This window comes from Aulonocara stuartgranti (genome assembly GCF_965226115.1).
Source record: "Aulonocara stuartgranti genome assembly, chromosome: 1".
Classification (NCBI taxonomy): domain Eukaryota; kingdom Metazoa; phylum Chordata; class Actinopteri; order Cichliformes; family Cichlidae; genus Aulonocara; species Aulonocara stuartgranti.
This window is the reverse complement of record NC_138939.1, coordinates 8,632,097-8,647,055: the sequence shown is the minus strand read 5'-3', so window position 1 is coordinate 8,647,055 and position 14,959 is coordinate 8,632,097. Positions and strand designations below refer to the sequence as shown.

Below are 14,959 nucleotides of genomic sequence, written 5' to 3'. Positions count from 1 at the left end.
TCTCTGTGGCGAAGATTCACCAAGGTGCTGTAAACATTGCTCAGATTTTGTCCGTATTGACGTGACAGCACTACACAGTTGATTTGTCATTGAATATGATGCGAATGTCCTGTTCTACTATATCCCAAAGGGGCTCTGTTGGATTGGTGCATCTGGTGATTGTAGAAGCCATTTGAGTACAGTGAACTTAACCTTTTTGTCTCTGTGACATAGCACATTATCTTATCTCAGCAATGGTCAGCAATACTCAGGTAGGCTGTCCCATTTAAATGATGCTCAGCTGGTACCAAGGAACTAACTGGTATGTTAGCCAATCTTTGTGATAAAGTACACCTAATAAATACGTGCTGGTTTATAAATTTTCTTTTTTAGTTAAGACGGCATTTTATAAACTGCAGTTTGCGAATTCGCTTGTTACTGTGCGTTATGTAATGATATGACAATTAGCCATGTGCTTATCCTGCTTATGCTAGTTAGTCATCTGGAGCGGTTACTCCCTTTTTAAAGCTTGCCTTCCCTTTTAAAGCCGTAATAATTAAAGATCCTTGAGGTAAAGGTGGAAATACAATAACGGAGTTTTATTTTGATTATGATCTCCTTTATAAACAAGCAAACAAAAATGATGCATAAGCCTAAAAGGTGGTGAAATGTGAAACTGGACAATAGTTAGACACCTAATTCTCTGTTCTTTAAAATTGTTCCAGATTGAAGGTTACTTTCGTCCAGTTAAACATTGTAGCACAGGACATTTAGAACAGGACTACTTGCCCTAGCCTTAAAAAAATGATCAAAACTAATGGGGTGCTAGTAGCACTGACACATGGCCAGTATTCTGATCTCAGCTTTGTGCATGTAAAGACATTTGTCTCTCAGTAAAAGAAGATCACCACTGACCAGAAAAAGAAAGAGAATCTTTTGCAAATGAAAATGCCCTGCAGTGTAACATTAGCAGAAGCTAGGTTAATTTAATTAATTTTGAATGGAGCCAATGTCCCACAGTAAAGATTCTCATTGCAGCACACCTCACTGTCTTAATTGCATTATTACGCTCCAGTCCTGCCATGCAGGATATTAGAAAATCCTCTAGTTGATGAACAGGGCCACCAAACCCCATGACCTATCTGTTTTTTTTTTGTTTTCTGTTTTTTTTAAGATGGAAAAAAAAGACATTGCCTCAGCAGGAAACTAAACTGTAAAGTTGGTTGTTTAAAAAAGAAAAAGTGCAGCTTTAGGATCCTCTTTGTCATGTCACAGTTCTACATGGTTGAGCACTGTAATCATTTTTTTTTCTTTGGAAAGCTCTCTTTATTAACAGGATTATTGAAGAACTTTTGCAAATGTAGCCAAGTTCTGTTAGAAGGGCTTACCTCGGGGCTGTTTGGATTGCCTGAGCTTCGTTGAGGAAAGTCTGACTTCACCTCAGAGCCACGTCTGTGGCTTTTTGGCTCTTGTTGCCATGGCGTTTCAGTTCAAGGAGAAGTTTGGAAAGAAAATTGAACGATATACTACACAAACAGTGCTTGATAATATTGTAGTACTTTCTCTATTATTTAATCATGTATTCGTTTTACTTTTCCTGCTTTTTTTCCCTTTACAGCTTTATAGGTATCACATCTGTTTTATGGTACACTTGCTTTGATACTCTGCAGCCAATATAACAGACTGATTTAAGGGAAAGCAGGAAAAATCCATCCTAAAACACTTACATACTGTTAGGGAGTGGCTGATGATTTAACTTGAATTTTTGGTTCGATTTTTCTGACTTCCTCTAATAACTGTTTCACTTTAAATGTTATGTTTTTGGCTCAGTTCACTAAACTAAAAAGGAGCTTCTTTATACATAGTATTTCATGTTCATCCTTCATTTGAGAGATATAGATCGCTGAATATGTTAAAACTCTCAATAATTCATAATGTTATGTTCTTATATTGCATAAGTGAGCCATTTATTGACTTAAAGTTTCATAAAAAGAAAGATTTACGGTGAAGCTTGATGCCGGCGGTTTGTTGGTGGATATTATTATTTTTTGCCTGTAATTTGTAAAGGAAATAAGATTGATCAGATTTATAAATACTATCAGCGGTAACTTAAAGAAGTATGACAAGTTTCACTCTAAATATGTGGGAGAATATGTTAACTTTGCTGTTTCCACATAGAACCCAGAGCTTAATCAAAGAAAAATAACCCTCTGATTGTCCTCATAATTCATTTTTGGCAACAAAATGAAATTTCAACATTGCAAAACAGCTCCAGAATACATTCCCAGACTGTTTGTATACTATACTACACTGCATTTTTTAAGCACAGTACACTCAATTACACAAAACCAACAAAGCTTGTCAGCATTTAGTACGCAGTCCTCTTTTCCCTTCTCGACTCTGTTCACTCCTGTAAGTGGGGAAACCAGGGCAGCTGACAGAGGAGATGTAAAGCATGCCAGTGGCACCACTGCCCTTTGTAAACAGTCCATCTGTACCTACCCCTCCTATCCTCCACCCACCTCCCTGCCTGCCTCTTTGCTGCTCGAGCGCCCGCTAATTTGACCTCTTGAATAAGAAACGCACTGAAATAATCCTTTCCACCCCCTCCTCCTTCCTTCACAACAAGCCTTACCCTCTGCTATGCCAGCCATTTACAATATGACTCAAGTCTTGAGGGATGCTCTGGCCGACTGGAGGGCAAACACATTAGTCTTAGTTGAGATACCGACCACTACGTGAACTGCCTGATATATTTAAAGCCAATTAGCAGTAAGGCTATGAAGAGCAGGTCTCCGTCCATCAGAGAGAGTACATAAGGAGAGGAAGGGAGGTAATGTTAAGGAGGGAATAGGGATGGCCTGGCGTATGTTCTCACTGATTTGTTGTTTGAAGAAATTAGATGAAAGTAAGATAGCTTTTCACTTCACTGAGATGGAGGCTGTATTGTAAAAATAAAATATGACAGGTTCTCTACATATGTAGAACTACACGATTAACCTTTTGCAATGTTTCAGGGAATAAAATGAAGACATTATAGAGCTACCAAAATCAGGTTAGACAGTAACTGAGAGCTTTGTTTGCACAAAAACGTTAGGGTCGATCAACTTATGCTCATCTTAATAGGGAAAAAAATCAAATGGATAGATTATTTCCAGATTAACAAACAACACGCAATTACTGTGTAGTGCCATAATCTGCCTCTGTTGCCTGCAGTGGTCAGCTGTACATGTACATTTGGCTGCGTGGTGAAGGATTCCCAGGGACAAATACATTCACCCAGATCTTAGCAGCTGATTAAAATAGAAGTGCTGTGTTGTTATGCCAGGGACACACACACTCACACAAACACAAAGCAACGGATAGCCACACTGGCTCTCAGTGACACATAGACAGCTACTGCCACTGATAGTCACCAACATCCTTTCCCCCTTGTGTGTGTGCACGTGTGTGCGTCCTGGCTCGAGCAGAATTTTTAATAACCTCTTTTGATTAGAATCCCCCTCCAGCGGCTTATTTAGGGCTGGATTTGGAGCGGGTTTAAAGGCCACTGCCCCCCGGGGGGCGCTCCATTGCTGTTCTCTGAATTCAGATACGATGTCCTTGACACCTCTGTATCCTGTTCCCATTTTGCACTATTTTTGCTGCCGCAGCAACAGATGAGTAGCGGAGAGGTTGTGGGCTCCTTAAACCAGCTGTTAACCTGTGTCCCCCCCCCCCCCCCCTCCTTTGCTCCACAGAGTCGCTCCAGGCAAGAAGACCCAGAGCAAGCTCGACTGAAACAGAAAGCTAAGGAGGTAAGCTGCAGCGGAGATCATTACCCTTGACATTTCCCCGACTCCAACGTATTAATTTTTCATGCCTCACTACATATGTAATGCCATTTAAAGTCCGACTTAAAAAAGTTTGAAGAATTATTCGCGCAGATTGAAGCCCAAGTGTGGAAAATGATTTTCTGCGCACCCAAGACACCCTCCACTTCTTCCACTCCACTTCTTTTTTCTTTTCCTCATCTGTGTCGTTTCACAGCAGTGTAAATTTTGACTAATTGCTTTTCATTGGGCCCGGTGTCTTTCCATAGATGGTGTCCTTTATTTACTGTTAATTTCTCAACTCACTTTTGGCACATCTGTATCTCGTCTTAAAAGTACATTTGTATTAATTTTATGTAAATTTTGTTGCCACATAAAAGTGCGATTATCTTAGCCTACACAGTGCAACAGAATTTATAGTGAGAGAGCAAAATGGATTAACTTTTTATATTTGTTTGTAAATTAGTCCAGTTGCAGCGATGCATAGTTCAGCAAAAGCATAAAAGTATATGATGAATGAGGTTTTAAGATGTACCAGTTCATGGTCTGCAATAACTTTTCCTAGTAAAAAGTAGTAAAAAGAGTTATTTCCTTTTCCAACAGGCAGAGGCATAACACTTAGCTCTGCAAACTGGGAAGTGTTTAAACTGGTATAGTGCATTTCTTTTCTGTACAACGGGGGCGCTTCATCTCAAGTGCAGGTCTTGTATAAAATGAATTCCCAGTGGAGCTCAGAAAGTAGACCACACCGTGTTTTAGTGGATGGTTAATGTTGTTTACGCAAAGGAAAAGGAAATAGCACTTTCACAGCGGAAGTTTGCCTTTTTAATTTTTTGTTTTTTTGTTTTGTCTTGTTTTTTTGTTTACACCCGAATAACTTCACTGGGTGCTTTCAGTCCTTGGCTTGCTAACAAAGATCAAGAGGCCTGCGTGGAGCTTCCATTGAAAAGTCTGAGTAGGCAGGAGGATAAAACGAGCAGCATTCACCTGTTGTTGTTGTTGATGTAGAATGTAAGGAGCACACGGGGTTTTGTCTAACTTGCTTACTCTTTTAAAGCAAGCCTTTTGTTTATTTAAGTAAAGTTTACTGAGCATGCATGCACTTTTTTGACTTACACCATCATTTATACTCACACAGTTCTACACTTTTGGCCACTTATATTAAGGATTAATTGCATCTATCTCGTTCAATGGAAACTCTTGTATTGTTGTTTGGCCAGAATATTTAATTTTAAGATGCACTTAGCCAGAGTGTGATATTGAACTTGTGACCTTAAAGTGACAAGTGCACTTACCTCAGGCTACTTGCGGCACTCGATCGTTTGTCTTCTTCTCTTCCGGACATTTCTTTCTAGCAACAGTGAGCCCTGCTGCAGTTTAGAACATTCACACTAGATCTCAGCCTTCCCATAAGCCCCACATATGCAAATGAAGCAGCGTAATAGGCAGCGCGATAGGTTTGCCCCAGGGGCCATGTGATCAAAGTGGATCTCCTCCCTGTTAAGTGGCAGTCCGCTCGTCATCTGGATACGGCCAGATTAGTGCCTCGTGAGGAGATGCCGCGTGCATGTATGCACATTTTCATTTTCATCTGGAATTTTAAGAAGGTGGTTTGGAAATTGTTACTTTATGTAATGCTTTCTCCCGCTAGATAGAGACGAGGAAAACTCACCAACCCCTCCAACTGCCCCCACCCCCACATACACACACATACACACACATTCAGCTCCCCTTTTCCACCCTCCCTCACCTCTTTCTTTTTTGCTTAATGGCCGTCGTTTCTCAGCCCCCGTGCCTCTCCAGTTTTCATCACCTGACTGGCTCAAGGGGACAGAGCTGGGTGTTTGTGTCACTGCAGAGTCTGTCGGCAGCTCACACATCTGCGCAAATTTCATCAGGATAATGAGCCCGAGCTACTCTTCCAGGCGACGGGCAGAGGAGCCGACTCTCTTTAAGCCCTTCTCCCTGATCACACACACACACACACACACACACACACACACACACACACACACACACACACACACACACACACACACAGTCTAACACATATGCACACGCGCACACACAACCACTACCACCAAACAGTCATCATTTTGGGGAGATGGAATTACAGAGTGTTATATACTCGAACCAAGTGTTGGCATGTAAATTGAGCTGGCGCATGATTTGTTTTTAAAAAGGCAGGTACATTGTGCTGTGAAACTACTTTTGCAGACCTGAATCAGTGCTGGAGCCTGACAGCCAGGTGTTAACCATGACTCGCAAATAAATTGTATGAATTGAAATGCTCAGGCTGAATGTCTAGTTAAGTCATTTTTAAAATCACACATTTACCTTATAGAGTTTGTTACATATATAAAACAACTGCGTCATCTTACCCTCATTTAAACTGCTCTCTGGGAGTTTAAGTTAAAGAATTGTAATAGGTGGGACACTGGTGTTGTGGCCCACTTGGGGCCTTTCTGGATTTTGCATGTTCTCCTTGTGTCCCACCCAGCTAATAGGTTGGTTAAGCAGAAGAAAATAGATGGATGTATATTTAATATGTATTCATTATCAGTGTTATGACCAAGTTTTACAAAAAGCAGAGATAACATTTTTGACTCCTGTTGAAGCCAAAGAAATTAATTGTTTTTAACTACACAGCATTGTCTCTGCCGATTGTCCATATTTAGCTTCCCAGCATGCACCTGTCTTTTTTTGCCCCACATAGTATCTTTGCCTGAGGACCCCACTTACCTTCAACCCGACGAGTGGGCATCACACCCTGATTAGTGCCATGATTAGACCAGAGTTTTCACTTGTAGCAAAGAAATGTTAGAAATTAATAAGCAGATTTCTGGGACATTTATTAAATGCTCTCTAATTGATGAACCATTTCTGTTTTGAACAGTCCACGAGCTTTCTGCTGGCCAGAACACTAACTTTGTTCAGACTGCCTCATAATTTAGGCACTTTGTTCTTAAGTTTACAGAGACTAGACCTGTGTTTCTAAGGGGATAAAACCTTCTCTTTTTAATTATGCAACAATCTGTACCTCTAGTCCTAACCTTAGGACAGACTTAGCTTCACTAAAAAAAAAAGAAAAGAAAAGAATGCCAGAATACAAAAGAAATACAGTGTTCTATTCAGTATGGGTTGTAATGAACATCTTATGCTCTAGGTGTTTCCAGCTGAGCTGCAGGATTTTAGTTTTGTATATTGATGTAGCTAATCCTGTGATTGTGCTTATGTATATAAACCAGCAACCTGAAGCTCAACCTTGTCACCAGCAGTGTAGTCTGGTCAGATAGTTGTTGGCAGAGGTTTTGTGTGCGATAGGCTTAGCACTTCTGTTTCCTCTATTCACTACCATTTGGCCGAAAGGTCAGATGGGCTATTTCAGAAATGCCCCCAGTAAAAATCAATCGGCAAATCGTGGAGCTCAGTTCCTGTTTGTTTTTGTTGTTGGTGGGTCTGTGTGTTCTGTCTGTTCCATCACTGAGGCAGGGGGCCAAGCAATGCCTGATCATTGAAAGTGAGAGAATAAGCGAGAGAGAAGAGAGAGAGAAAGGAGGAGACAGAGAGACAGAGACAAAGAGATGGAGAGAAAAGAATACTGAGGGTGGGGGCAGTGGCGAGATAGAGAGGGAGTTAAGGCCAGTGGAGATACATCACAATGTCAGAAACACAGACACACTGCAGCCACAGATTCATCATCACAACCGCGTCTGCAGGCACAACTGGATGCAGGAAACGAGTGAAGTGGAGAAGAGGTGTGGAGAGAGGACAGGACAAGAGAGACGAGGGAAGAGAAAAAAGACAAATTGGCTACTACAGCTGGCCAAAATCTGGCCAAAAGCTCCTGTTTGAGTTTGTTCGACCCCGAAAGCAAATAAAGCCACGAACAGTAATATTTCCACTATATGGCACAGTTCATATAAGTTGATTAAAAACTGTCAGTAAAGCATTATGGAGTACCTACTCAGCTTCCACTACGATTCAAATTGGACAAATGATAATCATAATAATACCAGCTGACTTGGGATGAAATTGATTTTACAGCTGTGCAGCTACAGGTAATTTTTACCTGAACTGGTGCATTGGGGAGAAATTTAATAACTCAAGTGCCACCTGATCATACTTGGCAATTGCTTCATAAGTAGGCTTGTAATGGTGTGTAGTGTGACTCTTTAGTGTATGTCCTACATAGGTTTCTAATAGAGTCACAAAGGTTTTTTTTTTTGTTTTGTTTTGTTTTAAATGGACAGATCCACATGTGTTCTAGTACATGTTGTTAAAAAATGTTGTTTGCAACTTGTTTTCCTTGAAGCAGAGAACAGTGTAGGCACATATTTTATGGGATACAGCATGCATCAAGTCAGATGACCTGTGCCATCTGTATGTGAGGCCACACCTGTACATATGTACATCACTTCTAAGGGTTCATTGCAGTTGTTTGTCTTCACCAAGCCCAGTTCCACAGCAGGTCCATTATTTGCTGTACCTTGTGCCTCTCTTTAAGTTAGTTAATCTAGTACAATACATATTGGATATGGATTCAAGACTCACAGAGAAGCCTCGTGCTTCACCTGAGCTACAAGGACAGTAGTGCAGTTAGGATATATCGCCTAGTGAGCTGTCACATACTCATGGTGGAACCAAAGATAAGGTTTGCAATGATAACCAACAGACTGCAGCAAGATGCAAGTTTATATCCCTTTCAACAGAATCTATGACGCTGCATTAGCCTTGATCGAAATTGCGCTATCTGAGAGTGAGGTAAAGGAAGACCTTTGTGACTGTAAGCTTTTGAGAAAGTCTTTACTATGCTATTATATTTATGAATGCTTAAGTTTTTGTTAATTGATATTTATTCAAGTCATTATTAACATTTTTTAAATAAATAAAGAAAAAAGAAGTTATAATATGAAGAAATAAATGTTGACAATCAAGAATTCAAACAACACATCACCAAAGTGCTGTTTAGATAGAGATTTACTTCTGGGGATAAAAATCCACAATCTCCAACAGCAAATAACGTAATCTTGGCAATCCAAGAATAAAATATGGAGGTTGCCCACCACCTTTGTGGAAGTGAGAAGCAGTGGAGTTTTATATCAAAAAATATCCATAAAAATCTTATCTTGAACAAAAACAATTATAGAGAGTTAAAAACATATGTTTGTAATGACGAGTTTGTGTGCAAAACACAAAACCGATGTTTCTGTTTTTAAAATGAGCTTTAAAAAAAGCTTAAAAAAGCTTTATTTCCAATTTAACCAGCCAGCACACCCATTTAAGAAGAGCAGAACCACCTAGCCTTATTCTTTCAGACCCAACATGATAGGCAGAAATACCCACTTGCGAAATAGACTTAATTGACAGAATGTCTTCAAAAAGCAATGAAAAAAGTCTGAAAAATTCTGTCATTTACACCACTGCTTCAATGAGTGCCTTTTATAAAATAAATGTTATTTAGAAAGAAGAATTATGGCTACATAAGGAGCAAGTAGTTGATTGTTCACAACACACTTGAAAGCTATTAAAGAGGCTCCCTTCCTGTAAGCGCGAAGTCATCCACATTCCCCAATATAGAGTAAGAGATGAGAGCCAGGGCTTTGCTACCAGGTTTCATCCTCTGATAAACTGGCTATCTCCTACTGTGGCTGGTTAGCACTCTCAAAGGGCTCCGGGTCAAATAACCCCTCAATATACTCCATGTGGTCAGCCCACTTACCAGCAAGGACTTCATCCCAAAGCTCCTCAGTGTTGGACTCAGACTTTTCTCAACATCTTGAGAAATATGACATGCATTTTCCAGGATTAAATACTGAAGCTGAGGACCAGTCTGATGCTCAGCTGGCTCTCCTATTGTGCATTATCCCCAGACTGGACATACCCTGTCCTGAATCTTGGTGTGCAAAGATAAGCAGCATTGGAAGACTTCTCCGGCTTCCGCTTTGTGATCTTATTCAAACATGATGATGGCGAACTTAAAAAAAAAAACGAAATAAAAAATTGTGCTCTGAGGGCAGCCAGGCTCACTACTTGTAGCTTGCAAGTCCAACCCTGTGGAGGAATAATAGAATAGCATAAAAACAAATTTAACTATGTTTTCCAGGAAGTGCTTCACATTTGTCATCACAAGTCATGTCCTTTAGGGTCTGAATAGAGGATGTTTTCAGACAGGTGTCAAGGTTCTGTGATATCCCATAGAGAGTGAATCTGGATTTACCCTTAGTCGAACAAGTGTTTCAAAATTCCTAAAAAGAAAAAAACAAACAAAAGACTTAGATATTGACTTATATTCTTCTCTAAATTGAAAAGAGATCTACATACATCTTAAAAATGATTTCCCAGCATTTTATGCCTTTATTAGACAGTTGATGTTGTTAATAATACAAAAACAAATAAGTGGGGCATTAGTCAAAGCTGTTTGGCTGGGAGGTTGAGGGAGCTCATGGTTTAACACTTAAGCCACTGAGGTCTTAATTTTAGGTGTTTTTGCTAAGATGCTTGGACAACTGCAGACGTGAAGCTTGTGTGCTGTTGGAAAAAACGAAAAGCGCAGGAGGATTGAGATCCTTGTGAGATGATCATCCTTGCTGTTTTAAGCAAATACAAGGCAGGACGAGAGACGCACAAAGGGAAATTAACACCGCAGAAAGCACTAAAACTACAGAAGAAACTACTAAAAGTGAACATTCAGCACATTTTCAGCACTTGATTCAAATTCTTTTAGTTTCCACAGCAGAACTCTGTGGTGAGATTTAGTAACAGGGTGTTTCTTAGAAGCAGCGGGGGGCTTAGTCAAGCTTCCCTGGATAAATAAAGGTTAAAAAATGGTTAACACAGTCTGTCTCCCACTGCCAGCCCAATCACTGGCAGACCTTTAGATGATGTGGGAGGGAGCGTAAGGGAGTACATGGTCTTCTACTCTCCTCTTCTCTCCTCTCATTCTTTTTCCATTCTTCCACATTACCATGCCCTTGCAGCAACACTCCACTTCTAGCTTAGAGTGATTCCAGAAGACTTGTGTGAAACCGAGAGCTCTCCAATGGGAATCTCAAAGGTTTTTGTTAGAATAATTTTCCTCAAATATTTTTTCTTCTTCAGGCATTGAGAGATTTTTTTTGCCCATTTGACGCAGCAGCATTGCTTGAAATGTCTTGAACCTCTACCAAATTAATTCTGCTCTTGCTCAACTTTGAACCTTGCATGGCTCCAATTAAAAGCCTGCAGGTATATATCCTTCCTGAGGTGCAAACATATATGTTAGAGTCTGAATTCACTTAGACCACTATTCACGTGAGATATGCAGAGCCTTTTTCAAAGGAATATACTTTACCCATATATTGCCTATATTCTCAAGAACTGTTTGCATTAATGTTTTGTGTTATTTAGATCGTACCCGTTTGTTCAGCCAGTCCTTAATACACATATACATGTGTTTGACTGGCCTTGCCTTCGCCACAAGTGACCAGGTCGTGGCGAAACTGGAATCCACCCACACTATGAGCCCCATCAGCTGCAGCCTCACACTTTGTCAGAAGACGATGTAACAGCCCCTTGCTTTTTATTAGGCCAGTTATATCTCCGAGTTCATAGGCTCTCATCCTCTGGCCCTCCTCAAACTGCTCTGCTCAAAGGAGCGCTGTCCCCCATTAGGTAGGCCCCAGGGCAAAAGCCTGCTACCCTCCTCCACATTTGCTCCCTCTCCATGCTGACTTTCAAAGAGAATTCCTGCTGTTATGTGTGTCCCAATTCATAGTTATTATATTCTTGTCTTCTAGCCTTACAGATACACAATACATTCATTTCACTTGAGCAGCAGCCATCGTGGTCAACTTGCACAATCATGGTTACAGGAACATGCATGTGTGCTTCTTGAGTATATTTTATATATTAGGTTCTTTAAAAAAAATCATTTTTCTAAAAAAAAAAAAAATTTAACAAGAGTGCTTTTAATCTAATATGTTTTCAACTTGATTTCAATTATTTTTCTGAAAGATCACGAAACAGGTTAAGATGGATAATTTAATTATCACATAAGAAAGGTCTGTTTTGTAGGTCCTCCAGATATGCAGGCTACTTAATAGTACACTGTAACCTTATTTTTTATTTGTTGCTTTGTTGTCTGTAGTTCCAACTTCAGTTTTTTTTCTTCACCTCAAGACATATTACATGAAAAAAAAAAAATAGAAACAGGCTTTAAAAGTACCTTTGGTGTTCCTGTGTGTTTTCGAATATTACAAAGTGCTGTAATGAGAAGGAAAACAACAAAAAAAGGAGATTTTTTTTTTGCCTCAGAGGGAGATAGCGACTCGTCTAGTTGCTGTACAAGCCTGTAGGTTCACTTTTCTCTTTGTGCGCCGGAGCACTCCTTGGGACTCAAGCGACAAGGGAATTGGGCATGCTGAGCTATGCTGAGCTATGCTGGTGGCGAGGTGCCAGCCTCCTTTGCCTGGGATATAAGTGAGAGGGAAGCAGGAGGCAGGACATGTTTCAATTAGGCAACAAACACCGCACACAGAGGATAGGAGAGGGGAAAAAATAGCTTGCCCACATCAACTACCTTCTCCCTCCTGACCTTTCCCAAAAATACACTTCCCTGAACTGCTGTGCCCCACCTTTCTCTTTTTTCTCATTTAAAATCTAAAGAGTCATTTTTGTGGAAATCTTATGGGAAGGACAGTAGCGGGGGTCTTTGAGAGGTGATGCTAAGTGTGCCAGCTCGGCCTGCATGTTTCCATTAGATTGTCATGTTGGCTAATTAGAGAGCGGCAGCATGATTCACCTTGTTAATTAGGAGGACTTGCACACCATGTGCCTAGGGGCGGTGTGGGGAAGAAGAGCCCAGCCTCAGAGCCTCCTAGTCGCCTGCTGCCTATGAAGATTCCCCTTCTCATCTACCTTCCTTTCACTCCTTTTTTTTGATTTGGAAATGAATAAATCATTGAGATCGTCCTCTCTCAGAGTGTGAATATCTGAGTTCTCATCTTTTCCTGGATGCAAATGAGGCGTGATCAATAGAAGGTGACGAGCGGCAAATCTAAATGTTAAAAAAAGAGAGCAAGACAGGGAGAGAGAAGATTGCTAGACGAAGCACAGCAGCATAGAACGAGACAAAGCGAGAGAACATTTAAAGTAGGAAATTTTCCCTTAGATAAGCAGTATTTTTAATGATCACTCCTCTTTCCCTGTCGCTCCGGTGTAACACTGTCAGAATCTGCTTAACACTGATTTCTGGCTCCTTCATTAAACACCGTTCCTTGGCAAAATGTGTCGTGCAAATGTTATTATTTATAGAAGCATTACTTACTCCAAAGTAAAGGCACGAAGTCTGTAAGACATATTCAATTTATTCATGTATTTCATGCAGTGTCCCTTTATACATTTTAATTCCTGCAAATAAGTTGCATATGAAGAAGAACCACAGGGCTGTGATAGTGACACTCACATAATGACCTTAGCTCCAGGGACAACTGAGGGCTCTAAATAATTGGTCCTTCGCCCTGGAAGGACTTCAGACATACTCAACTTCAGAGGAAAAGGAACACACTGCGCTAAGACTATTAGATCTTGCACATTTTGCTCCATAGGTAAAATACCACAATCACAATTTATGTGCAAAGAATTTATGATGAAACTGAATTTCAAAACAGTTTATGTCGCTTTGTTATTACATTTTTAACTTTGGGTGATTTATTATCTATTATATCTGTCTAAATTATCTATTGCCTATCTATTCAGAAAGACTAGTATCTTTGCAAATCCAAAGTTTTAAGTGCCGTATATAATGTGTCAGAACATATTAGTAATGCACACTGAATATCGCATAGTTTAACTTTAAGCGTTATAAATATTATAAATCTTTAAATATAAATTCACTATAATAATAATACAAAATATTTTATGGTGTTCTCCTATTTGCAGTTCAGTTTGTCTAATGAAGCCAAACATGTCTCTATCCACACTTGCCTACATTAGCAGGTCGTGGCTCAACTCGTCTCTTTGTAGTGTATGAGTGCAGATGGAGAAGGGAAACCTGATTGGTTACTGCAAATGGCCCCTCTGCCTGCAGCAAACTAACTGCCAGGCACTTCACATGAAGAAAGGCCTCAAGATGCGGCTCACAGATGTTCACGTAATGTTGGCCATGTGGGTGTCAGGTGAATGAGTTGCATGGATTACAGACATACATAAAAAACATACATAAAATGTCAACACACACACACACTCTTATGTTAGTGGGAAACTTAGACAAATGAACACGCAATGTTACAAATACCTGAATTTCAAAAGCAGTCTTTATTAAGAAACCAAACAAACAAAAAATCTATTATTCGAATTCATGCTAAAGAAAAGACATTGCCTTTGCATCAGATTAATTCATTCATATGAAATGAATATAATATAATCAAAAATATTTAATGTGCACATATCCTTTTTTCTGTTTTGTATTAATTATTAATAATTAAATACTAAATAAACATCAGTCTGTCAGACCTACACTGCTATGCACAGTTACATATAGACATGCAATAGTTTCCCAGTGATAATGTCTGCATTGATTTAGCAGAGATTTTTTTCTTTCATGCAAATATTACAAAATACCAAACCATTCTTATGAACAATCAAAAGTTATTACTTTTTTTAAACCTTATATTAATTTTATTATTACTTCATTAATAAATAATACAAAATAGTGTCATCTACACAAGGTCACATGACAGTCTAACAGAATGTTACAAATTTTAGAAATTCATCTAACATTGTCGTGTAAGACTGACACTGCAATCCCTGGAACCACACTGCCAGTGAAGCTAAAAACTAAAACCTTATTGTGTTTACTTATGGTTCCATTAAAAAAGAATAAATATAGTTTTTTATAACTACATTTTGCATGCATTTGATTATATCCTGGTCCTGTGGACGTAATGTACTTGAAGCTGTATAATATATCCACAAGTGTATTAGAGGCAGACCATAGACTGTTTCTGTAAATCCGTGCGCAGACTTTTTATCTTTTTACAATTAGTGAGTTGACACACTGCCAGTTAAAGCCTTCCTGCCTTTCTCTTAAACTGCTGGCATTGACTACTGTTATCATTAATTTAACACTTTTTATGTAGTCAGCATCAGATGACTTATTTTTAATGCTGGCAATTTGGCTGTATTTT

The 14,959-nt window shown here is 39.5% G+C and overlaps 1 protein-coding gene across 1 annotated transcript in view; it reads left to right on the top strand.

Annotated features, from left to right (window-relative positions):
* LOC309709398 (transcription initiation factor TFIID subunit 4) overlaps positions 1-14,959 on the top strand; it is a 105,989-nt gene that overhangs the window by 53,791 nt on the left and 37,239 nt on the right. Inside the window, exon 12 of the mRNA XM_082538005.1 lies at positions 3,720-3,776. Within this exon, the coding sequence (XP_082394131.1) occupies positions 3,720-3,776 (57 nt within the window). The remainder of the gene's footprint in view (positions 1-3,719; positions 3,777-14,959) is intronic.